This window comes from Glandiceps talaboti, chromosome 9 (assembly GCF_964340395.1).
Source record: "Glandiceps talaboti chromosome 9, keGlaTala1.1, whole genome shotgun sequence".
In the NCBI taxonomy this organism is placed as follows: Eukaryota; Metazoa; Hemichordata; class Enteropneusta; family Spengelidae; genus Glandiceps; species Glandiceps talaboti.
The window spans coordinates 24,484,368-24,512,339 of NC_135557.1; the positions used below are offsets into that span (position 1 = coordinate 24,484,368).

Below are 27,972 nucleotides of genomic sequence, written 5' to 3' on the forward strand. Positions count from 1 at the left end.
ATGGATGTATCTATTTGGGTATTGCTCTTTCAGCTTTGGACATTTTCACTCGTAGAGCCTCTGCCCGTTGAAACGGAACACACGAAACTTCAACATATCGCGAACTTTCATTCTGAGCTGTGTGAATATGTCATCATTGAAGGAACTAGTGACAACGAAAACACACGTGGAACTCTTTTATACAAAGGTGGTATAATAGCTGACGATACTAGCTGTCGTCTGGAACTGAACGGTGATGTAGAAGGCACTTTAATGGGAGTCGTTGAAAAGGTGTACCCCATTGCAAAGGTAAGATCGGAGCAATGAATCATGCATGTCGCACGTACATTTGTATATGACAGCGCCCATATTTGAACGATTTTATCCAGTCTCTCTGTCTCTATCGATTGTTTCGTAGATGTTCATTGCGATGTATGAAATTACTACATTAATTCGTAGCTGATAACAGAATATTAGATAATACCGGTAACTGAAAATCAAGTTGAAAGACTTGGAACATTAGTCTGTTTACGGAAAGGATGATCTCGGCACAATCAATCCGGGATTATGGATATACCAATCGATTGTGTTGAGAGTCCTTGTTTGTAATCAGACTATGGGGACAGGAGCTAACGAAGTGGAGGTTGGATGTGTTATTTAGATTTTGCTCTCTAAATTTCGAAAATTAAGCCAAAAACTTCATAGATTATGATATTTCAAATTGAGGTCACTAATGCTCTAACTAGGGCGTATATTTAATTTACTGTCCCATCAACTATGAGTAACCCAAAATACATTTTGTAAATTTGACGTGTGTTGTATAATGTGGAATGGTAGTCTACACAGCACTAATTTCACTGGTAGCATTGCAGATCTTATTGTATACATCTGCCTATCTTGGTGTATTTACCTCCATGGTAGCTCAAATTAACAATTATGTTTTTCCCAAGTTGTAGGTTTTTTGTGTACAAAACAATTCCACAAGTTTTCTACCATTGTTTAGCTACTGTTACTGCGATATGATGTTGATGACAAGTTTTCTGTCACTGTGTTGACAACAAAAGGCCCAGTTTTGATTGGTTTTAGATTTAAATCAGTGGCCGTGGGGGTTCAGAAGAAAATATACCATATGACATCACATTGTTAAAGTAGTCATATGGATGAGGATTTGGGTATTTATTTTGGATTTTAAATTTATAAAACAATTTCATTATGGCTTCCTACATGAAAAATTAATGTGAAACAATAATGACTGAGTATGCGTTTGTAACTTAATACTTTGCAAAAAGACAAAAACTGTGTAAAATCGTTATTGTACGTACAATAACAAACATTTTACACATTTATTAATCTTTTGCAATTTATTGAGTTACAAACAAGGACTTGCTATATGAAACAAAATCCTACCAATGGCCAGAGAAAAGGAATCTGACACCATCTACATATAGATGTAAACCAGAGTGTAGCCAAGAATAGAATCATTGGTACATGTAACTCACACCATGGATAATGACTAATATATGGAAATAAAATGTAAACAGATATTTGAGAAGAACAAGCTTGAGAAAAAAATAGTATATTATTATTATTATTATTAGACTTTATTTAATCTCGATAGACTGTTGAGCCGGTGGCTCTTCTCACACAGTGTCGAGAAAAACATTAAAAAGATATGCATACATAGTAACATGTCTCAGGATACAAAGTGATGTAGATAATGTTCTATTGGGTAATCATGGTGGAGGGTCTACATGGTATGGGTAGAGTCATGTTTATTTGCATAACAAATGGCTATATTGTTATGTAAATCACTTTCCTTTGTTTTGAAGAAAACATGGCGTCATGTGGAGCCCACTGTTCTGTAACAATCTTAGGGAGAGGCAGGGTATATTTGTTATCAGCACATTACACTGAAGTTTTATGTGTACATTGGACCCAAACTCATTTATACAGTTGGAAGCCTTGATTTGTGCAATCAATCAATCATTGAATGTTAACAAGTTGATTAGTTTTATTCAGTGTTGGCAACTTATCAAGTGTAATACAAACCTGTATATAATTGAATCATTGACAAAGAACATGTGATATTTGACATCATAATTATGGACACATTTTATGAAAGAAGAACATTGATGATACATGTACCTGACCTACATGTACTAATACTAATTGAACCCAAAGTCATTTATATACAGTTGAAGCCTTGATTTATGCCAACAATCAATCATTTCAAATGTTAACAATTTGACTAGCTTTATTGTGTGTTGGCAATTTATCAAGTGTAATACAAACCTGTATATAATTGTATGTCAATACAAAATTAGTAAATCTGTTAATCATTGACAATGCATTGAATATTGGGTAGAAAAACGTGATATTTTGACATTATAAATGTGACACATTATATGAAAGTAAAAATTTATGATACACGTACTTCACATACTGACATTTGTAAATTGTATCCTTCTTCCAACTGAGTTTGGACTTGGAGCTATAATATTGTGTGTGTGTGTGTGTGTGTGTGTGTGTGTGTGTGTGTGTGTGTGTGTGTGTGTGTGTGTGTGTGTGTGTGTGTGTGTTTGTGTGTGTGTGTGTGTGTGTGTGTGTGTGTGTGTGTGTGTGTGTGTGTGTGTGTGTGTGTGTGTGTGTGTGTTGGGATTGAGTGAATGAGGAGGGTGGTGGTGCATAGATAACATTTGTGAAAACTTGTTAAGATCTCTATCAATGGGGATCCTGGTGATAATTACCAGAGTATAAATGTAAAATAAACACTTGTTTGTTCAATCATAGATCCTCCACTGTGGTTCAACCATAGATCCTCCACTATGGTTCAATCATAGATCTTCCACTATGGTTCAATCATAGATCTTCCATTGTGGTTCAATGTTGATGTGATAAGAAGACATACCAGACATATATAGCATAACTACAAATACACTATATATAAACTGATAACAATCACGGAAACTACTACAGGATGTATCAGTTTTACATGTACACATTTATTGAATACCATTGTTTGACTTTCTGGACTATCTCTGACAGCTAAAATGATTTAGGCTTGGTGTTTCACTCATGGGACATTATGTTTTTGACACAAAGATAGATATACATATTGTATTTCAACTCTAGATTGACAATAACAGACACACAATAAACACAGCAGGACCCTTTACCCAATCACATTGAACACTGATAAGCATTGCTATTCTTTCACATTGCAGTAAAAACAAGCTTCTAATGAAAATATATTGACAGATGTTGTTTACCAGTCAAGCTAGTATGTTGAACCTTGTAACTTATATATCCAGAGCTTGTATATTGAGTAAGATAGTCAAGTCTCTGGTTAAATTAATGTACCATACATGTACATAACATTATCAAGTGAAACTTATTTATTGTGAGAGAACAAATGATATTTAATTTGGATTTCAGTGAGGGAAGCAATTTCCTCCTACATGTATGATTGAAAACCTTATGTACATTTTGTGTACATAATCATTGTAGCAAGTTTATGATATTTGGAAATGTATTATTAAGATATGGGTATGGTAATTAATCTTGTTTACTGATGTGACTTTAACATTAATTAGTAGTAATTAGTAATCAAAAATGATGCAATAACTTTGTTATCATACTTGAATCTATAGTAATTTAGGACAGCCTTACAATATAGTTTTATATTCTGTTTCTCATTATAAAATGATAAATGTAAAAGATTTATAAATGTGTGGATATATTTCCTTTGTAATACTTTCATTTCTTAATCATGCTTTATCTGAATAATTTACATTCATGTCAGAAGGTAGACTCTCTCTCAGTCCTCGGTGCATTGTATCACTAAAAGGGCTGTTTTGTATGTACCAATGTCTACTGCATAATTGTTCTGTGGGCCCTCCTACATTTGTTCTTTGGCCCATGGGGCATCACAATAACATAGCCTTGCAGTAACATGTCCACAAATGATTAGCCCTACATGTATGTAGTTAATGATGGCCCATTGAAGTACTAGAGTATTCTACTAGCATTAATTTCTAGTGCAATTGTTTGGTATATTTGGTAGATATTGGTCCATACAAAACAGGTAATAGTAATACTTCTGAGGACTGGTGAGAGAGTCTATATGTAGTCAGAGGGATACTAACTACACTTTTGTATGATGAGCCATGAATGAATGAATGAATTTCACCAGATAACAAAAATAAGCTACACTTTCAAAAAACATATGATACAAATATACAAAATGAATACAAAAGAAATACACAAAATTATTATCTGATGTGGACAATGGAAATACTTCAGCGGATTTAGTCTTGTCCATGACCCTTACATTTTTCAACATTTCAAATCAATAATGGGACTGCAACAAACTTTCCGAAGAAAAATGAATCAAAAGTACATACAGCACACACACACACACACACACACACACACACACACACACACACACACACACACACACACACACACACACACACACACACACACACACACACACTCACACACACACAGAGTCATGTTTGGTTTTTTAGATGTTCTGAATTTCAGGGATACTTTTCACTCCACTGTGAGTATGACGACCTTATAATATTTGTCTAATCCTGCAAAAGACTGAGAGGGTATAAATTGTACATCATGAAAACATGATAGATTAATGTACATATTCTTTTGTTATGCAAAGTATCATCACAGGATTAGTATTTTCTAGTGTGTTCTCTCTGTGTCATCAGTTCTCAGACAACAGAGAATTCTCTATAGTTGTCGGAGGCCAGGTGTTACACTCTCTACATAAAGCTAAATTCTCTATACAGTTGTCTGAGGTCTGTTGTTACACTCTCTAAGTTTTAAACTCTGTTTGAACTTCCTTGTGCATATACTTGTATAACTCATTATTTTATTATAAGATTATACATCACATAATACTCAGTTGCTGGAATACGCTATTATGAAATAAATCATTCAACACCTCTAGTCAGACTGTCTAGTGACATTGGCTTATTATTACACGTATATCATGTTTCTTCTGTTTTCTGTCATAGTCCAGATCCCATTTCATAAATGTACTCAAAGTGATTTGAACTGATTAAGGGAATGTGAAACCAGTGTAATATATTATATTCTCAAAGTAAAGTGATTTAAAACCCTTAAGATACCATAGACTTTTCATGCAAAAGACTCCCTAGGCCAAGGACTTTTCCAATACAGAGGAGGACCTACTCTGTAATAAAACATATAATGTATAATCAATCCTGATTTTTCTTTTATCCACACATTACATATACATATACATGTATATTGTCAAATGAATATTAATTACCCAGATATGAAGTGAGCAGTTTAAAAATGGGTGTATGAAAATAAGTAAACTTGTGTGGACATGGAAAATCATAAGGGACTATCTGTGTATATGGAGACATGGCATTGTATGTAAGGGGGTTCAACTGAGTTATGGAATGTGAATTGAAACCAGTGTAAACTGGAATGTATTGGCCAGACTAGATAAAGATAAGACTTTGTAATGTACATGTCCCCACGTTCCAGATTTTGAAAATAGTAAATTTGCCTCAGGCTAGTATGTTGTACATACAAAATGTAGTGAGGACAGGGCTGTATGTAAATGTGTTCAATCATGCCAACTTTCTGTACTGGTACTGTACCAGTATATCTTTTACCAGACAATAAACACAATAAAATGAAATGAGTCTGCAGTGAATTCAAAACAAATCCCGAAGGGTATTGTATTATGTCTATGTTTTTGTATATGGGAGTGTATCCTGCAATAAAGTTTTATGTAATGATGGTCATGTGTTCTCTTGAAACCATACAACAAACTGGTGGTAGGACTACTGCAGACATTAATCTTTGCCTATTTTGTCAACTAATAATATATTGGGATATACAAACATTGTACAAACCCCCTCCTCTCCCCACCATAGTATCATGAGGAATAAACCTTCAAGTTACTACAGTACATGTTGGAACTTGGCCACCCGGCTCTTACGTCCTGGACGTACATTGTAGACTAGCTCTCTCAAGCTGCTCACATTCGATCCACACCGGCTGCATCCTGTCTCACTCTAATTTCTTTTCATGAAACGGGTCGGGCTTTATTGATGAATGCAAATCAATTCAATTCATCACAAAGGAGAGTACAAAATGTACGTCTTTATTTACATTGTCTTTTGTTAAATGTTGTCTTTTGTAACGCACTGTGCTGACTTTGTCAGCGCTAAACGCGCCACAATTGCTCAATGCGAATAAAAACCCAAAGTGATTTTCGCGATGGTCAATCCATATGTATGTGTAAGTAGTAACACATTAATACATTAACACGTACTGATGAGGAGCAGTGCTAACTAAATGTTACTACATGTACTGAGCTACAATGTAACCTGACGCTATAGTCTTATTATGACACTGTTGTGTTACATGTACATCATGTATCTCTTTATCAAGGAAATACTCCAACATGGGTGGGAAGTTCCGGCATCCAAATTTAAATAGTGGAATTGGGTAGCAACAGATGATGAGTAACCAATAACAACAAAAATGATGAAGTTAAGATAAGAGTAACCAATAACAACAGAATAATGTTATCTTCTAAGTCTACATGTAATTTTATCTTATAATAGGGATCTGATGTCATCAATGGTATTTATAGGAAACATTTTGTACATAAAAATCTATAGTCAAATACAACAGGTGTCTCCCTAGATCTGTAGTGTATACCATTCTCCATGGTCAGGGGGTGGGGGAGGGGGGACAGCAACCAACGCAAACACAATTTGTGTGTTCTTGTTTTCATTTGTATGTTTGAATTTGAATGCTATGAAATTTACAATAGATGATGACTTAGAAACAGTAGAAACTAATATGGCAATGTTTTCTAATGGTCTACAAATTATTTATCATTTTTTGAGGATTACAAGTTGTGAACATAACTGTCACTAACTAGAAGCACACACAGTCAGGTAGAAATTGAACAAATATCTTACACATAGCGATTACAAATGTATAAAATTGTCTAACATCAACACTAATGTGATCATAAAATGTAAATTGTGGATTGTCTAACATCAGGAAAATGTGATTATTAATATTTGTGATTAGCTATCCCCAAAAAACGGTATGGATTTCAGTGGAAAGTGTTGCTAATACTTTGAAAACCTTCCGAAATCATTCTTTTTAAACTTGCCGTATAATGCTTATTTCTCCTTCATTTTAAATAAAGTTACCATCGATTAAAAGCTCTTAATCTAAGCTTTCTGTTGATATGGATATTTGCTATGTTTTTATGTATTGAGGACTGGTGTAAATTCTCAGTACTTACAAACTGTCCTTGAATATAGGCATTGATTTTTTATGACAATTGATTCACATTATCGTGACAAAAATAGAAGTACTATGTATATACATGTCAATACTTACATTGTATAAAGCTGATTAAAATCTGATGTGGTGAATATTATGACTCCATTTCCTTATCCTTCATTTATTGTTCATCTTGTTCTGGGAATGATTGCCATGGGAAGGTTGCTATGGGAATGATAGCCATGGGATTGATTGTCATGGGATTGGGAAGGTTGCGATCACCCAGAAAAACAAAATTAAATGCAAACAACACTGAATAATGGAAATAGACTGTGAGTGGAGGTATAAATGGTAACCATACTGTAGAGGAATTAGACTAGGTCAAATATTCATTTGAGTGAGGGTGCTGTATTCTCAATTTCCTTTTTGAAGTCTTAAATCGCCTACTGGCAATTTGTTTGTGAAGGTGAACTATTTATGTAAAGAGGCCATACAGCCTGTTAATGAGACTAGTCCTGTAGAGCATCCTTGGTAATAAATACATAAATAAAATCTAAAGATGGAATGTAATACTTGTCTCTGTGCTTCCTTCAATAATAATAATAATAATAATAATCTTTATTTATACTGGATAGTTCTTTAAGCATATAAACACTTGTCTCCCAAGAAGTCCAGTGAGGGCCATCCCTCATTGGTTCAGTGTTAATGCAGGAGGATACTGGAGTACCCGGGGAAAACCTGCGTTGTTCGATAGAATCAAACTGGACGACACTCTTCTTATTTACAGCTTGGTAAATTTAATCAAACCTTGAATGGGGTTCGAACCCCGACCGCAGTGGTAAGAGGCAAGTGGTTTAACCACTCAGCCACCGACAACCAATAGTTATTGTGTTTACGTTCTCTGTTAGTAACAGGTTCTATTTGTCTAAGGTCTGATGTCAGCAGTTGTATTTCCTTTCCAACATGCATATGTACATTGTATATAGTATAGTACTGAAAAGTATCATTCACTGTGACAGACCTTTGCCCCATCTTTGCTGGCTGAGACCGAAAACAAATATTTAATCTAGCTATATGTATATATTTATTTGTTTTCCGAACAATAGAATATCTCTTTATATAAACAAGTTGTCAAATCACTGTGTTTACATTTTATTATTTTATGTTTACATAGTGTAAAGGTCTGTGACCTATGAAAATACAATATTAAATATTATACCAGTTTGACATTTTTAAAATAAAAATTATATATTATTATGCTTCAAATGTCATTCAAGATTTAATATTAAGTGAGTTTATAGCATACAGTGTAGTGTAGACCCTTGGTGGAGGGTCTATGTTTGAAGGAAATAATATAAAGTCAATTCTTATCAGTGCATTACCCAGCAGCCTTTATAAAACTCAAAGAGACTAAACATCCATGGAAGGGTTAAACACACAGGCATTTGTTTCCCGAGTTATGTCTCAGAATATTTCTATCAGAATACAATCAAATGTCGATAATATTGTTAATGTTGATGTATTTAGCCAATTATATATGAAAGGGGTAAAATCACACTTGTTTCTGTGATCGCGCAGGTTCACTCACTGTGAAAGAAAACACGTTTCTTTCGATTTATACCTTCACTCACAGTCTAGTTCCTATACAGTATCGTTACCATTTATACCTTCACTCACAGTCTAGTTCCTATACAGTATCATTACCATTTACACAGGTCTCCCCTCACAGTTTAGTTCCTATACAGTATCGTTACGATTTATACCTTCACTCACATAGTCTAGTTCCTATACAGTATCGTTACAATTTATACCTCCACTCACAGTCTAGTTCCTATACAGTATCATTACGATTTATACCTTCAAGTTCACTTACTAGTGTGGTTAGAAACCACAGTTGGCATCCAGACTAAGCCATGGAGAACACTTCAATGATTCCTAAATACTCATTTATGCTGTAGATCACAGGGTTCTGTCATATACTAAATGTATTTCATGATGTTTGCATAGTATGGGCAGGGCTAGAAAGTTTATGACAATTCAAACAACCTGAGATTTTTATCAAGTTAGTATTGATTAGTTTATAGCTTACATACCAGTCTTTGATAAATTTTGACCCTTACATACCATTGTTGTATTTATTAATATATCTGACCAAACTTACAAGTCATTCTGGATAACTCACATTTCTATGTAAAGTCTTAGCACTTATAAAATGAATGAAATCATTCTGTATAAATCCCATCAAATCAAATATCAATGTATTGACTTGGCTACCATTTCATCTTTTTTGGTAAACCTCAATAGGCATACATTCTTAAATGAATGATAGGACACTCAGAATGGTTCATATATATCATGTACCTCCGCCAACACTGAGCAGTTCTCTTACCCGTTATTTTATTCACTTGATTTCATATTGACTATTTGTTATGTTGTTGTGTTTATTTTGTAGTTACTTCTGAGTAGTGGTCTCCTTCAAGATGGCAAACTTTCCCTGGAATGTTCATTGAAGTCAGGAGATATTGTTCAATCGTGTGTTGAACTCAGAACTGTCTGTAAGTATGATATCAAGTCTGTGTGTGTGTGTGTGTGTGTGTGTGTGTGTGTGTGTGTGTGTGTGTGTGTGTGTGTGCGCGCGCAATGTGTGTCTGTATCTGTGTGCAATGTATGTCAGTGTATGCAGTGTGTGTGTGTGTGTCTGTTTGCAATGTGTGTCTGCGTGTGACTACATGTGTGTACATGTACATGTATGTGTGTGTGCATGTGTGTGTACATGTGTGCGTGTGTGTGTGTGTGCGTACATGTGTGTGTACATGTGTGCGTGTGTGTGTGTGTGTGTGTGTGCATGTGTGTGTACATGTGTGCGTGTGTGTGTGTGCGTACATGTGTGTGTGTGTGTGCATGTGTGTAAATTTTGTATGTTTGTACATATGAGTGTAATGTGTGTGTGTGTGTGTAAATGTATGCATTTTGCACTCAACAGATTTCCCATGTACATCAAGTTTGTAGTAATTTGAACTTTAATTTTATGTCTCCCAGCTGACAAAGTTAATGTACACAGGTCTGCAAGGAACTTACTTTCTTCTGAAGACTTACAGTGGGATGATACAGATAGTGATGTGTTCACAAAAGGAGCAGTGATTGGAGGAGTAGGAGTGTTATTACTACTGCTTGTACTTGTTCTGTGTGTCAAGTCAAATAAACCACCGTAAGTATGCAAATTATATATTTAAGCATGCAAATTATATGCAATTATGCAAATTATGTGTAAATGTTTGACCATTATAGAGTAATGGGTTCAATCAGATTTCACCAAATAATCAGGGTTCTCTTTAGACCTTTTTTGTGTTTGTGTCCAGGAATGTATGAAATATCCAGAAAAATGTGTATAAAGTTAGAAACTATTTTTTTTGAAAAATGATAGAATGAAATACATTACTATTCTAAAGGCCTTGAGAGAATCCTGTGATAAAATGAAAGTTCCACTTTAGTTATTACCAAAATTGTCACCATTTTAATTAAATTTATTTTTTAATTCGGAAATTCCACTTTTAGGAGAGGACACGAGCATTGATATACAATGTAGCTTTGAAGTGACTTGTCATGCTTATGGAAAAAACACTGGAGTCACAAAATGAACATGTCCCTTACTGGCCTATTTGATACACCACTGACCTTCAGGAGGGGACACTCCCTTCTAACATTGATAACTGATAAGTATACCCATTGTGGATCTAGGCCAATGTGACACACTATTGTCACACATCAATTTCTTGTTACAGCATCAAAATTTGGTGATCCCCCAGATCCCCTGTATCCCTTGTGATATATTCACAACAGAAGTCAATTGTTATTATAAAGTAAATGTTTCTTTCCTGCAAGGGCACATTGTAGGTAATTGAGGTCATTATTTGTGGAATAAATATTCTAGCCTATGTACACATTTCATGGTTAATTGCTTTGGACAACCTAGGAATTTATAGACAATGTTCAAATGTTCCATTTATCAAGGTGAAAGGTCAAAGTTCAAGTGATGTTAATAATCACTTTCTGTAACCACCATAAACTGTATTACTGTTATAACTAACTTGTGACTATGTGTCTGCAGCTTAATCATATGTGTAAACACACTTGTTTTGTCTAGTCCACCAGGTTTGTCAAATTGATACATTTACCACTTATTGCTTGGCTATGAGGGCACTAGTACCATAAGGGTTGTTATGCAGCAGTTATTTCCAAAAGCTGAAAGCTGCGGTGTCATATGACATCCACTAGTACCTAAATAAGGCCAGGCAGTAAGGGTATATTTCCATAGTCAAAGCAAAAATCACTGATGGGACTTACATGCTACATGAATAGATCCCTATGAAAAGTAGAATTTGAACCATTCCCTCTGTATGCAAATTAACATCAATGGGATCATTGGTCAGTGTTCATATGGTCAGGGGAAAACCCTGGAATTTCAAAACCTCCCTGGAAAACCCTGGAAAAATGTGACCAACACCCTGAAAACCCTGGAAAATCGCAATCAATCTACTCAATGATCTACATTTCTGTCTTTGTTTGAGCTATTCATTCACATGATCGACTTGTAGTCCATACCACATGATATGATCTAAGCCAATCACTGAATGCATACGATCTAAGCCAATCACTGAAGGCATACGATCTAGGCCAATCACTGAAGGCACAAGATCTAAGCCAATCACTGAAGCCTGCATGAATACAATGTGTTACATTTGTGGTTTATGTACCCATATGTCAATGTGCATGTTTTGCAATCTCCATGTAAATAGGAGGTGTATACATTTGTTGTGTCTTTATTTGAAAACAGTATCATGTAAACATGGCCAAAGTCTCAACAAAGAAAGTAAACTGATAGTACCATATGTCTTTTTTTCTTCTTCTTTTCTTTTATTGCAGGGTGGAAACTGTGACAGGAGTAAGAATTAGTAGATTATCAAGTGTGAATCATGGAGTAAGATATTGAATCATTGCACGCTATACTTGAAGGCAATAAAAGCTAAATAATATAACTTAGTGTACAAATTATCAAAGTCATTTTACTGGATGAATTACTGGCTGGACTCCAAATTATGGATCATAACAATTTATCAAAGTTCATAATTCACCAAAAGCAATATTAATAATAATGATAATGATAATAGTAATAACCATTGTTCAATTTGTTGTCATTACCACTGCCACCACCATCACCACCACCATCATCATCACAACCACCATCACCACCATTACCACCATCACAATCACCATCACCACTATCATCATCATCATCACCATCCCACTACCATCACCACCATTGTCATCATCACCATCACCACCATTGTCATCATCACCATTGTCATCATCACCATCACCACCATTGTTATCATCATTATCATCATTATCATGATTATTATCAGAAAAAAAGGCATCACAGCCTTCTTTAGCCTCACATTGAACATTTATTGATTTCAAAGAAAGATATGAAAGAAATTAAAATGAAAATATTATTTTTGATTGTATCACTGTTTAAACTATGTTATAAGATTGGCTGGACTTTCCCTTCAAGTTGCTTCCATAATTAACAATATAATGCTTGACCTTTAACCTTTGCTATGGTCACATGTCTAGACCTTGTTCCGTGTGTACTAGCCTTCAAGACATTACAATGTATGCAGTTAAGGACTGTTAGATACGTGTATTATTCTGCCCTTGTCTTCCTTCCCCATAGAGGAGTAGGGTGGTATGTATATGAGGGTACGCCCACCCAAACATATCTTATAGATTTATAAAGACTATGTGTGTCCTAAAACTACTGTCAACTAGGAAGATCTTTTGAATTTGAATGACATACATGAATGACTTGAAGGCTTGCATGTTGTTTTTATGTTAAATACCAATAACAAGATATATATCTGTGATAAATATGTTCCTAACTGTACTTTAGTAAACTGCTAGTTAGCTCATCAAATGTATTTCTTGGTAATTGTGCTCAAAGCTTAATTTGTATGTTGTGTGTTTACTGCATGCCAATGTACCACAAACCAGTTAGCCACTTTGCAGCTAGCATGAACCATCACACGAATACATCCTAGATTTGTGGAAATGTGTGGTGACATTTTTATTATGGATGTCAGCTGTTTGACAATACATGGTTCAGTCCAGAACATTGATGTCAAATAACTTAAGGAGTGTTTTATCTTTGGACACAAAAAAAGAGCAAAACTAAGAACCCCCTGGGAAAAAGTAGTATTGAATGATTCTGATCGGGTTGAACATCTGCTCCTGAATAGCGATCAAGTACTGGGAGGGGTGGGTGCAACCAAGTACTGGGATGGGTGGGTGCAACCAAGTACTGGGATTGGTGGGTGCAACCAAGTACTGGGATGGGTGGGTGGGTGCAATCAAGTACTGGGATCGATGGGTGGGTGAAATGAAATTTATACTATGCATACAGTAAGAGCAACATTCAAATGACCCACAGCTGCAGTCTATAGTATACAATAGGTCAGGGGGGGGGGGGAGGGGCGACGACGACGACGACAAGATCTCTGCGTATACAATAATGTGGTTGGGCCAACTTACAATTTTATTTTTCACTAACACTAATTAGACAATTATTACTTATCAATATGTTTGTTGATATTACTCAGTGTTTTATTTAAGGGCGGTAAGTAGGTAAAATCTACCGGGGTTCCCACATCATTTTACCGGGGTTCCCCACCTAAACTATGATACATTGCATGGGAAGCACTACCAGTTTTACCTCTTTCCCCCTTTCTGTTACCGGGGTTCCCAAACCTTAGCAAAAACATTGTTACTTGGTTGGAAATTATATGCAGTTTTAATTTCTATTGTATAATCAACTTGTAGTGTTACAGTAAAGTCTTGTGTAGCTACTAACTAAAATATAAAACTAACATAAATACAATGGAAACCAGTTCACTTGATATAAATTATCATCTGTCGCAACATGAATCGTAATGACATTGTTTCATTTCATCATTTTGCTTGACAAATATCTTACTATAAACATTGCTTCTTTTAATAATTTGGTATGTAAGAAATAACATTGCTACATTTTTATACAAATTAACTACAAATTGGCTACATATTAGCTACAAATTAGCATATCATTGCCAAATCATATACATTGTAACAATGTCTATACATCTATCTGGCATGTCATTGGCTTCAAATGTACAACTCTATTTGTTATACAAGATAATACCAGTAAGATCTAGCAGTTTTTTATAAAATTGTTGTTTTGCTATGTTGTGAGATTTAGCAATGTTACTAAGATATTTGTTGAGTCAGATGATTTATTTCAACATAACTGGTTTCCATGGTAATGATGTTCTGTTGATTTGATTTCATTCTAAAAGCCTGTGTCAATTAAGGATGTCAAGGAGTCATTAGCAAAGTGTGAAGCATCTGCTGGAACTGGACCTGAAAAAACATCTGAGTTACGCAACAGTGTTGGTACAGACCGAAATAGTCTGACCGTGGATGGTCAGGTTGGTAATAATTCTACGACACAGCGACCCGCCAGTCAGGTAAGCACTGGTAGTGCTGATAACGCAAACAGAATTAGTACACACTCTCAACACAATGGAAAGACGATTGATCGCAGATTACCGCAATTGCCTCCGAATGTTACGACACCTCCCCCAGATGATGATGACAATCCAAATTATGAAAGTGTGACAGGAGGAAAAGCGTCGGCAGACTTGGACCCAAATTATCAGGCTGTCGATGATCCCAATTATGATAAAATTAAGACAGGAAAAGAGGACCAGACACCAGAAATTAAGGATCCTAACTATGAAAAGATTAAAAGTGAGGGGGCAACTGGAGGGGATACAGGCCAAGAAGATCTGTATGAGGAGGTCAAAAGTGATCAAATGAGTGAGATGTATGCCAAGGTAAGATACTTTATACTCATTGTTTGTATGTCAGGTAACAACTTTCTTCCACCATGGTAAGAAACAATATATTCTGTTTTGTTTATACTGTGTGTAGCAGGTTTCTTGCCTTAAAGCGTCCATGTGGATGAGAAATAGTTATCTATTTTGGATTTTTAATTTACAAAACAATTTTATAATGGCTTCCTACAATCTGAAACAACATATGCCAAGTCTGTGTTTGTAACTCAATAAATTGTAAAGACTGATAAATATATAAAATGTTTGTGATTGTGCGTACAATAACAAACATTTTACACATATTTTAGCTTATTGCAATGTATTGAGTTACAAACACAGACTTGACATATGTTGTTTCACATTGATTTTTCAAGTAGGAAGCCATGATAAAACTGTTTTGTAAATTAAAAATCCAAAATAGATAACCATTCCTCATCCATATGGCCATTTTAACTTAAGCAGTATTAAATGTTTTATGTTAGAAATTAGCTTTTTGGTGATGTGACTATTCTGTAACAATCTACTAAACATTCTTTATTTTTAGTCACTTTCTTCACATTTTGGAAAATACTTAATCTCAGAATTTCCTTCTTTGAAATGTATCAGGTTGACAAAGGTCATCAGTCAAAGGTTAAAGGTGAAGATACTGCCAGAGATTCAACAGGATCTGATCTGTACAGTAAAGTAGAAAATAGTACTGGAGGAAACGATGCACCACCAGTACCTGACAAATCAGATGATGTGAACCTTGACCTTACCCCAAGATCATCACCAACACTAAATAGGTAAAAGTATTTGAAAACACTTTAATGATGAATATCTTCGTTGTATTACGACATAGTATCAGGTCTAGCATACATAAATAACTTACTGAAGTTAAATTTGCAATAAAATTTACTTCTAACCAATAACCAATGTTGTGAGTAAAGAGTCTGTGTGTATAATTAAACATTAACACATGCCAGTGAGGGCAATATCACAATTTATTGCCTAACGTGCCAATGAGGGCAATACCACAATTTATTGCCTCTTAAAGCCTGCAGTCTATACTAAAATTTAGTTTGCTTAAACCTAAGGCAAGGGCATCATCAAACTTAAGGCAAGGCTTAGGGCATCATCAACATTTTGCTAGCCAAAGGAAGGCAAAACATTGTGATATTGACGGAGCAGATGTATTATTATTTTTATATCATTCATTTCTAATTCCACAAGTAATAATAAAATACTGTTTTAAAAATATGGTGGAATTTCCAACTTTCGTGTGTAGGTAAACTTTGTACGCAAACATGACATTATCTGTTTCAATTTAAGTGTCAGTTACTACTATCAATATTGGCAATAGTTTGTTATTGTAATTAGTTAACTTCTAATTAATTAATTAATTAATTGTTAATTAACTTCTAATTATCAAAATCGGTCAATGTCAAATGCGTGTACACTGCTGCAAAATTTTGTTCCACAGGGAGCTGGAGGTATAGATTCCATATTAAGTTTACCTTGTTCTTGGATAACACCACATAAACCACAATACAGTGCACACATTTCCTAACTTATCTGATTATACCTTGTTCATATCTTCCAGAGCGGCATCACAGGGACAAGGTACTGCATCTACCCTATCTCCCTTAGCAGTTGGAGCCACAGCATCAGTAACCGGTAGTGATAACAGAAAGGAGCCATCCTATTCCGAGGTGATTATGTCTAGTACATATTTTTAGTGTTATCACAGGGTATAGGATGAATGATCAATTTGTTCTCATGATTATCCAGATTTCTAATATTATTTTCACTCTATTTCAAATAAAGTTTTAAATATTGCCACCATAACTACTGGATCCTCTCACTGTTTTTTTCCTATTTCCTACTTTATCACTGTCTTACCAGTGTTTACCAACTTTGCATTAATTAGTACATTACTAATCCTAGAACAAATTCATGAGTTATTAGCCCAATTAACGCATCACAGCAGTGAGTGTAAACATCCACTGATCCTCCTAATGGAAGTACAAGGTCCAATTGATTATTTTAAACCTAGAAATTTTCGCTAAAATGACTTATTTTCGCTAATTTCGCTGGAAAACAAAAACGCTAAAGATAAATAGTGACTAAAATGTCTTCTTGTACATAAACACAATGTACCAGTCTGGTTATTAGAGAAAATTAGTCTTTACTAATAGTACCTGTTAAGGAATGGGCCATTCCAGACTGCAATCAGGAAATTGAGAACATAGTGCCCTCACTCAAATTGGGGGTATCATCACCTGATAGTACCGTTTCTTAAGAGCTTTGTTCCTTGGTATTCTATAGAAGTGTAAATCAGGGATGTGTTTTGTATTGTTCAGACATCAAGGAAAGCAGTAGTGCTCTATAATTAACCAAGTACCCTATACCATGTATGCCCCAAGGTATACACAGACAGGAAGTAGAGCACCACCATGACAAATTTTAGAAAGGCCTATTGGTCTTTCTGTTTAATCATGATGGCTTCTTTATCTGGACATTTGATATGGTCATTGAACAAGTCTACATTATTAAACTACTAGTATATACAATAAAAACTGAAGAAGGCCGAGTGATTTAGCCAAAATGTCTTAAGTAAATATTCTACCCTGAGAATTCGCACTTCACCAAGAGAGCAATGTGGTAATAAAGCAGTGATTTTCATTGTTGTCATTGTATATCTTGTAGTTGAGTGTGCGAGAAAGTATTGAGAGTATCAAGGAGAGAGAAATAAAGACCAAACGAGTGTCATCAGCAGATACTTATGCCTCTGTTGATGGTGATGGCGACAATTACTACTCCACTGTCAATACACCTGGGGTTTCACCACAGACACCACCACCCCTTCCCTCTGATAGCACTCGACCTACCAGTAACACATCATCCAGGGATGTCAATGTTACCATGACAACTGGAGGCAATTCAAGGATGAGTGTTAGTAGTGAGATTTATGCAAGTATCGCTGGAGATGGAGGTAAGGATATATTGGAAATCTTGATATTTTCGGATGTATTCTAAGCATCAGTGATTTTGACATTGAGCACTGCAGACTTTGAGCACCTCAGCTTTCAGTATCTCACCAAAATTATTTAGAAAAAGTTCTCTAACTGTTTATAATGTTTAAAAGCCAACTTTTCACAGCGTGTGTTTAGTGTCATGTATTAACTGTTATGTGTGTACTATTTCTGTCACGTGTGTACTATTTGTTTTTCCTTCACTTTCCTTCTTTCTCTGTATGTAGATGCTACACCTCTTGCCCCTCCAGTACCACCTGTTCCTCCTCCTCTTTCTCCTGTCTCTCCTAATAAACCACAGGACAGTGACAAAGGTACTGTAAACTTAATACACCCACACTTGTATGCTTTCACACACACACACACACACACACACACACACACACACACACACACACACACACACACACACACAGACACACAGACACACACACACACACAAACAAACAGACAGATACATACATACCGGGTACATACATACATACATACATACATACATACATACATACATACATACATACATACATACATACACATATAAATATGGACATACGTACGTACGTACGTACATACGTACACACACACATACATACATACATACATACATACATACATACATACATACATACATACATACATACATGCATGCATGCATGCATACATACATACATACATACATACATACATACATACATACATACATACATACATACAGACACACACACACACACACACATACATACATACACACACACACACACACACACACACACACACATACATACATACATACATACATACATACATACATACATACACTGTCAAACATACAATTCATACTGTGCTGTTCTGATATACATGTACATGTGTATGCTTAATTATCTTTGAAATGTATCACTTTCAGGGACATTGTACTCTATTTTAAGTAACTCTTCAACGACTTAACATTACATATAAACTTACTATGTACCAGTGTGTCCTCTAATGATAGCCATATTTTGTTGTTGTGAGTCAAACTGAGAAAAATTGAGCATTCTTGTGAGTCACCACATAGTAAGAGATAAGAGAACATCAAATTGAGGTGCGTCACTAGAAATTGTGTGTGTCAGTAGTGCATCAAATTGGTTTAGAGGGCACACTGGTCACCACTCAGTAAGAGATAGGGAACATCAAATTGGGGTGTGTCACTAGAAATTGTGTGCATCAGTAGCACATCAGATTGGCTTAGAGGGCGCACTGCTATGTACTCAAAGAAATATACATGTAGCTTTAGAAAACAAATAAATGAATTAGTCTATAAAATATAAATGAGTACTCATATAGATCTATTCACACACAGTATCTAATTCTAATATTTCGTTTTTTTTAGAAGATGACCCTATGCCTCTCTATGCACAAGTGAATAAACCAAAGCGTGGTAAGTTTATTGAATAGTTGGTCTGTCATTCTTATGTATAAATCACATAGAGTAACACAGAGAGAAATGTTGAGATCTAACCTATGTCTATTCTAAAGTGGCACAAGTTGAGTTTAAATGTTTTTTTTGGGATGTAGTTTACCTGCATTTTAAAAGGTACTCACAGTATTCTAGTTACTGAATCAGATGTATACTTAACCATCACTTGTAATTAAAAGGTACTCACAGTATTCTACTTACTGATGTATACTTAACCATCACTTGTAATTAAAAGGTACTCACAGTATTCTACTTATTACTGATGTATACTTAACCATCACTTGTAATTAAAGGTACTCACAGTATTCTAGTTACTGATGTATACTTAACCATCACTTGTAATTAAAGGTACTCACAGTATTCTACTTACTGATGTATACTTAACCATCACTTGTAATTAAAGGTACACACAGTATTCTAGTTACTGATGTATACTTAACCATCACTTGTAATTAAAGGTACTCACAGTATTCTAGTTACTGATGTATACTTAACCATCACTTGTAATTAAAGGTACTCACAGTATTCTAGTTACTGATGTATACTTAACCATCACTTGTAATTAAAGGTACTCACAGTATTCTAGTTACTGGTGTATACTTAACCATCACTTGCAATTAAAGTTACTCACAGTATTCTACTTACTGATGTATACTTAACCATCACTTGTAATTAAAAGGTACTCACAGTATTCTAGTTACTGATGTATACTTAACCATTACTTGTAATTAAACCGAACTCAAACCTGGTATTAGGTTATAATTATGAACAATCCAATGATATCATTTATTTATATGTATCAAAAAATGTACAGGAACTCCATACTATGTAACAAACAGTTCTAACAATGCCAGAAGACAAATTGTAATGTCATAGAAGGTATGCATTGACATTATCAGCTTGTGCCACTTACATAAACCATGTGTTTCTTTTTATCCTCCTAGCTGGTAGTGCCAGTGCAACATCAGCACATACCGTCAACATAAACAGGCAAGGACGATCTCAAAGTGAAAGACCTAACACGTCAAGTCAAAGGTCAAGTGTCAAAGGTAGCGAGAGTGAACCTGGATACGAAAGGATAAAAGATGTAATGGCTGACATTGAACCTGGTTATCAAGCCATTGATGAAGTCAAAGACAAAGGCAGTGATACAATGAGCCCTGGTGACATGGTACACATTGATGACCACAAGGTTGGTGAAAACTTCTGGAAGAAGAAGGATCACACTTATCAGTCTATTAAGGAGGGGGAAGGTAGTGGAGACAACTCTGCCACTGCTGCCGAGAATCTTAGTCCTGATGAAATGGTACATATTGATGATCATAAAGTGAAGGATGACTTCTGGAAGAAGAAAGACCACACTTATCAAGCAATCTCTGATGACGATAAAGACACTGATAAGAAAAATAACGACAGTAAAAAATAATCAATGAAAAGTCTTAAGAAATGTGTACAGTAACAATATATCCTTGAAGATGTAGCTCTTTAATAGGGAACTTGCAATCCAGACTGAGCATGCTCAGATGCAAAGGACTATGGGATTATTTGTGGTTATCGTAATACCTAATCTGGAACTGCTGATAAAATTGACCTCCCACAATTGTCAGGGTAACAATGAATTGATTATTTGTGGTTACAAACAATGTATCAACATTGTTTACAATACTAATTGATTAGATTAGTATTTACTATCACATTTCCCATGATGCAACATTCAACATGGCAGGTTTGCAAGTTCCCTATTGTGAATTAATATGTAGTCTGTTTTTTGTTGTAATTAATTATATGCATTCAAATTCTCATTTAATGTAATTTACATACTAGACAAAGACAACAGGAAACTCATTTTGATGGTAAGTACAATTTATGCTAGCATAATGCTAGCACTATGCTAGCACAGTGCTAGTTACATGCCATTTACAGATGTGTATAAATCCATTATATTTGTACAACAACTCAATATGTCAGCAACCCAATTAATTGTCTACATCTGTACCATCATTTTGCTAGTAATACTGGTTTTGACCTTGACCTTGAAGTTCAAGGTCAAATGTCAAAATGAAACCTCTTTTCATATCAGAGACACACAGTAGTGTGAATCATTTCATAGATAGCTTTGAAAGAGGTATTTTACAATATTTTAGACCTAAAATATTGTAATAGTTTTTGTATAACATTTTGACATGAAATAGATAGAGGTTGTATATGACAAAATACCGAACCACACTTATTATAAACGATGTATATATTTCATAACTAAAATAATTTTTGATAATTTTTATATTTTTGTTCAACCAATTTTGTCAGATATAACTGCCATTTTTGCCAGACAAGTATTTAATCAAAGTTCATTATCAAACTATTATATCTTACAAACATTCGATTGCTGATACCGTTGAAGTCTAGAAACTATATGTATGGGTTTGTTTTCTATGATCATTCTCTCCATCATTTAGTCAAATGGTCTTCTTTAGCTCAACATTCCATTCTTACCATTGATAGTAGTAGTTTAATGCTAGTGGAGTATCGATACAAACAGGATGAAATTTTGACATTCTCATGTGACTTACTTTAAGACTTGAGATTGAGTTTGTTGTAAATTGAACAAAGTAACCCATTTGTGATAGATTACTGTACTACTGATATGCAGGCTATTGCAGTGGACAGCCATGTTTGCAGCAGGCAGCGTTGTTCATCCCTTCCCCAGCAGGAGATTTAATTCGATTTTCAGTAGAATTTATCCAATTGACTATACAGAGGAGAGATTGTAGAAAATGAGCCCATGTGTATAGTAGACTGTCAATGGCAAGCTATTCTCAATGTCTACTTTTTGACCTTTGGTTGCTTTGACCTTTGATCCAGATCTAAGTTATGATCTGCAGTTAGCCTGGTAGTTATTGGATTCACCAATTTATAAGAGGCCAACTAGAAATGTTAAACAAAGTTATTATAAAAAGAAATATGTAGAACTGGTTGTGTTATAAACAAGAATATATTTTCAACTGACTGGCTTTGATAGGTTATCAGATTTCATCACTTTTAACTCATTTCCATATATGGTAATATTTCCATATATGGTAAATATTTATTCTTGAAATACATAACCACATACAAACTTTCTTTTGATTGGCCCTCAGTGATTATGATAACATTGTTTCTTGTCATGACCATATATGGTACCTGCGAATTAGCCATTGAGGTACATTGTATGTGCTAATGTTATCTTTGTTTTGATTGGCCCGCAAAGGTTTTGATGATGATAACATTGTTTCTTGTCTTGGCTAATATTGGCTTTCCTTTGATTGGCCCTCAGTGGTTATTATAACATTGTTTCTTGTCATGACCATATATGGTACTTGCCAAATAGTCATTGGGGTACCTAACCATATATGGTATATGCTAATGTTGACTTTGTTTTGATTAACCTTCAATAGATATGATTACATTATTTCTTTTCATGACTATATATGGTACCTGCCAAATAGTCATTGGGGTACCTAACCATATATGGTATATGCTAATGTTGACTTTGTTTTAATTGGCCTTCAATGGATATGATTACATTATTTCTTTTCATGACTATATATGGCACATGTCAAATAGTCATTAGGGTACCTAACCATATATGGTATATGCTAATATTGACTTTGTTTTGATTGGCCTTCAATAGATATGATTACATTATTTCTTTTCATGACTATATATGGCACGTGTCAAATTATTGGAAACTCAATTTGAACAACTCATATTATGTTTTGTCTCAGATATAAATTATAGGAATGGTGACAGAAATTTGTAAAGTATTATTAAGTTGAAATGATTGTGGTGTGTAAAAGTGACATATTTTAATGAATACATTATATATTGTTTTTTAGAACCAAACAAACCGATTGGAAACTAACAAAGACAAAAAACACTTGAATGTAATGTTCATTTATATAGAATAACGATCTCTTATTAAATTTACATACTAGTTTTTTAGTCCTATTTATACAAGTTGTAATTAACTGGATTAGGGCAGGAGGAGGCAGAGGGGTAGAAAAAGAAGAGTAGGAGTAGAAGGAGGGCAGGAGAAAGGTAGAAGAAAGACAGGACTCTACAACACGGGCCCTCACTTCTGCCGTCAAAACGGTTTGTAAACAGCACTCCAAGTGGCCAAACCATGAAATCTTTTGTTTTTTCTGATAACTTGACTGTGGTGTATTTACTGTTGTCTAACTTAAAACTAAAATGCAAGACTTGTCGTGTCATTCTGCCCTCACCAGCCTCCTCCCCCTCTCTCTCCCTCTGCAAGAGGTTGTCCAATGTGTGAGGGTGCCCTGTCATGGCACACCTTATAGACTAACTTGGGACCAGCACAAGTTTTTTTGGGTCCACTGTATAAAATCAATTACAAAGTAGGATTACTAGAAATCAGTGTTGCAAGATAATCTTGAAAGTGTCACTTAAATTCAGTACTTTAAAAAAAACACGTTTTTAATTAATAAATCTTGTGTACATTTTAAATGATTCAGTTTAGATTTAAAAGACTATAGAAATGTTTTCAAAAATTATAAATGATTTCTAGAAGTATATGGAGTAGATGATAATTTGTCGTAATATTCATATTTGAAAATATATAAATATTTCATTTTTGTTATTTCAAGACAAACAAATCATGTTCTTAATTTTTGGGGTAAAATTCTGTTATCTGCCACTCAAAGAGTTAAGGAACTTTTCCTCTACACAACATGTTATGTATTCTTGGCACTACAACTATTCAATGTAGACAGTATTGATTGGCTATTTGTAGTCATGTGATACTTTTCTTTCAACATGATTGGTCACAATTAAGGTAAATATTTGTATGCAGTATTAATCACACATATATTATGCTAAGCAGATAATCATAATTGGCTATTGCTAATCATGTGACATTCAAAATATAAACATGTGACTTACTAATTAGCATATATTTGAATATGTATATGTAAACTAATGTAATTGATGGTTAGACTTTCAAACTGGTGACACTCAATTTTAAAAATATGTTTTGGAAATGATGCTATGCAACTTAAATTAAGTTAGATTTTGTTTTTGTTTTTCAGGCTGAACCATTTTGTATGTGTACATTGATGTGAACATTTCATTTCATTTTGCTGTACATCATAAGTGCTATATATGTTAAAATATCATTGTAATCAGTTGTGCAGTCACAGAAGCAAAGACAATCTGTCATAGGCTACGGAATAGACATTGGAGAAAGAAGTTTCACTGAATATTCATGAAAACTGTTTTACATTGTTAGGGTATAGGAACTTATTACTCATGAATATTCAGTGTGCAACTTGAAAACATTATTTCCCATGATGCAATAGCCCATATAAACGCACAAGATCAACTTGATGTTTCTCTGAAATTGCAAATAATTGAAGGTGATGTAAAATCATGTAATGATTCTCCAGAACCCATTTTTTTATGAAAATGAGTTCATTTCCTGGAGTAGAGTACAAAATTAATAAATTGAGACAAGTTTAAAATATGATATGGTTTTATTTAACGTATATCTGTATGATTATTGTGAAATTGTATTCTACAATTCATTTCACATCACTACATAATTCTAGTTGTAATTAAAACAACATTAAATTACTTCAGTTCATGGTATAAACTCATTTAGAAACTGGTATCTATAAATCTATTGTCATGTACAACCCACAAAAAAAACCTGGTATCAATAGATTTAGTCTGATCTACAACCCATAAAAAAACACCGGTGTATTTGCTTTGCTCATGGTTAGCAGGAATGAGATGCAAATATATAGAATGTTATTAGTGTTGATCAAAGTATAAACACCACAGGAGCCAGGATCCTATAACACTGTTTACTGATACAATGTTACATGTTGTAACAATCAAGTATGACTGTAAGTGTTACATTGTAACTTCCACAAATATAAACAAACTGATAAAAGCATTGTTTGAACCTACATCAGATGCACTCACTGTTTTTATATCAGTTATCTTGTCGCTTTTATCTAAATTTGTCATTGCCTGAAATCTTTGCTTAGTTGGCTTTAGTCAAGCAAAAATACCGGTGCTTTTTCGTGGGTTTTATCATAGACCTGACACAAAACATGTTGAGTCTATGGTTGTATCTATCAGTGTAGATCAGATCTTACATCATAATTTTGTGGTGTTGGGAAAAAATCAACTATTTAAAAAGTTTATTACCCTTTGTAGCCATGAGTGTCTCTTAAAATACAATATCTAGTTTATAAATTTAAATTTCATTTTATAAAACAAATTCAAGTAGTTTTACTTTTGAAAAATAGAACCATATTTTGTACCCTGATATATTTGTTAGAATAAGAGCATTTCAATATGAAACAAAAACTAATCACTACAGAAATACAATTACAGACCGTGTTCCTTTGTAAATGCCAGTGATCAGAGATGTCGTCACGGATCAGAGATGTCGTCACGGAGCTGTCTCTCTTTGTGAACGTAATTCTATCTACAGGTGCTCGTGAAGTTGCTAGATCACAAATATTTACGTTAGAGGAGCACTATGATAATGTTAGTGAGGCCATCTGGCTGTATTGTGAGCCTGTCAGACTCACAGTTCAACTTGACAGCCTCACTACCGTAGTTCTCCACTAACGTAAATCTCTGTGAACTAGCAACGTCATGAGTGCCTGTGCAGCTGTGTGTGTTTCATACAGTTATGAAGAAACTTGATACAACCAATGAATGTGGTGTGCATTAATATGTTAATTAGAAATTAGCATAATTAGTTCCAGGATTGCTCATGGGAATAGAAAGATCAGTTTTTGATGCTATTATATCCACATGGTGTTGTAAATATGGTACACTTTGAATACATCATGGTTTAGTTTTTGACACAATATAGATATGGTTAAGTTTCTGATATGTTGAATGAATACATCATTTTTTAGTTTTTGAAAATGATTGAGAGCACAGTTTCTGTCAATTAATGTTGTTTAGAGCTGGTAGAGTCTCTGGTACCTTCTGTGAACAGGGTCAAGTTTTGATAACACAGTCTGGACACAATCACATTTTTGATAACATAGTCTTAGACAAAGTCAAATTTTTGATAACATAGTCTTAGACAAAGTCAAATTTTTCACATGATTATATAATTCAGATTTCTTAGGTTCCATCCCAGTTACATTGGTTCTAGTGGTACAGCTATGATGATGTACACCATCACATAGTTCCATGATGACATGGTACAGCTATGATGATGTACACCATCACATAGTTCCGTGATGACATGGTACAGCTATGATGATGTACACCATCACATAGTTCCGTGATGACATGGTACAGCTACAGTGACGTACACCATTGCATGGTTCCTCGATGACATTATATAAACACTGTGATAACAGTGTTGACACAGTAAAGATTTTCACAACATTGTGAATAGAATCATTTTTGAAAACACAGTGTATACTTGACATTTAGATGTTATTCCTCAATATATTTCTTTGTTCAGCCACAGAAAATGAAAGTGACCTAAGAGTGTTTTGTCACTATTCCTCTAGCGACTCATAGTGACAAAACCCTTAAGCCACAAGTGTTTTCAGGCTCAATGAAGAAAAATATTGGAGAATACCAGAGCCAGTGATATCACAGAAAATCGGGAAAATTAATGGCAAGTTTGAACGTTTTGACTCATATTTCAAACACAGTAGAACACCATTGTCATGTCATAGACACGTATTGTCATGACATACACACGTGTTGTTGTGACATAGACACACGTTATCATGACATACACACATGTTGTTGTGACATAGACACACGTTATCATGACATACACACATGTTGTTGTGACATAGACACACGTTATCATGACATACACACGTGTTGTTGTGACATAGACACACGTTATCATGACATTATACACGTGTTGTCATGATGTAGAACGATCAGGGTATATATTTCATTATATTTTTTTGTTCAACTTGGCTTGTGCATGGTAGAATACAGTGTAAACAGTAAAAAATTTGACAATGCAGATAAACACAGTGAAAATGTTAAGTTAACAATACAGGTTACAGCATAGACATAATTATAATTTAGCTTTCTTTGGTGCCAGTCTAATATTGGTTCCTTCAATAACGTGAGGATTTTGTCCTTTTAGGATCAGATCCATAGATGTATTGTACTCCAGTCCTGTGTAAATAATTAAACAAGATTGTACAGAATAAGATGAAATAAAATGCTTCTTTTTATATTCACTTGTTTGATAAGTTTGTGTGTCATTTATTTCATG

General features: G+C 34.5%; 2 protein-coding genes across 2 annotated transcripts in view; one reads left to right on the forward strand and one right to left on the reverse strand.

The window, feature by feature from the left end:
• Positions 1 to 27,949, forward strand: LOC144440016 (uncharacterized). Its single transcript, XM_078129243.1, has 10 exons — positions 1 to 288; positions 9,743 to 9,845; positions 10,330 to 10,498; positions 12,214 to 12,268; positions 14,679 to 15,218; positions 15,825 to 16,003; positions 16,801 to 16,909; positions 17,907 to 18,192; positions 19,602 to 19,649; positions 20,633 to 27,949. The coding sequence occupies exons 1-10, from the start codon at positions 1 to 3 to the stop codon at positions 21,112 to 21,114; spliced, it is 2,259 nt and encodes a 752-aa protein (XP_077985369.1). The 3' UTR covers positions 21,115 to 27,949.
• LOC144440017 (platelet-activating factor acetylhydrolase-like) overlaps positions 27,557 to 27,972 on the reverse strand; it is a 7,619-nt gene continuing 7,203 nt past the window's right edge. Inside the window, exon 9 of the mRNA XM_078129245.1 lies at positions 27,557 to 27,872. Within this exon, the coding sequence (XP_077985371.1) occupies positions 27,769 to 27,872 (104 nt within the window). The 3' untranslated portion in view covers positions 27,557 to 27,768. The remainder of the gene's footprint in view (positions 27,873 to 27,972) is intronic.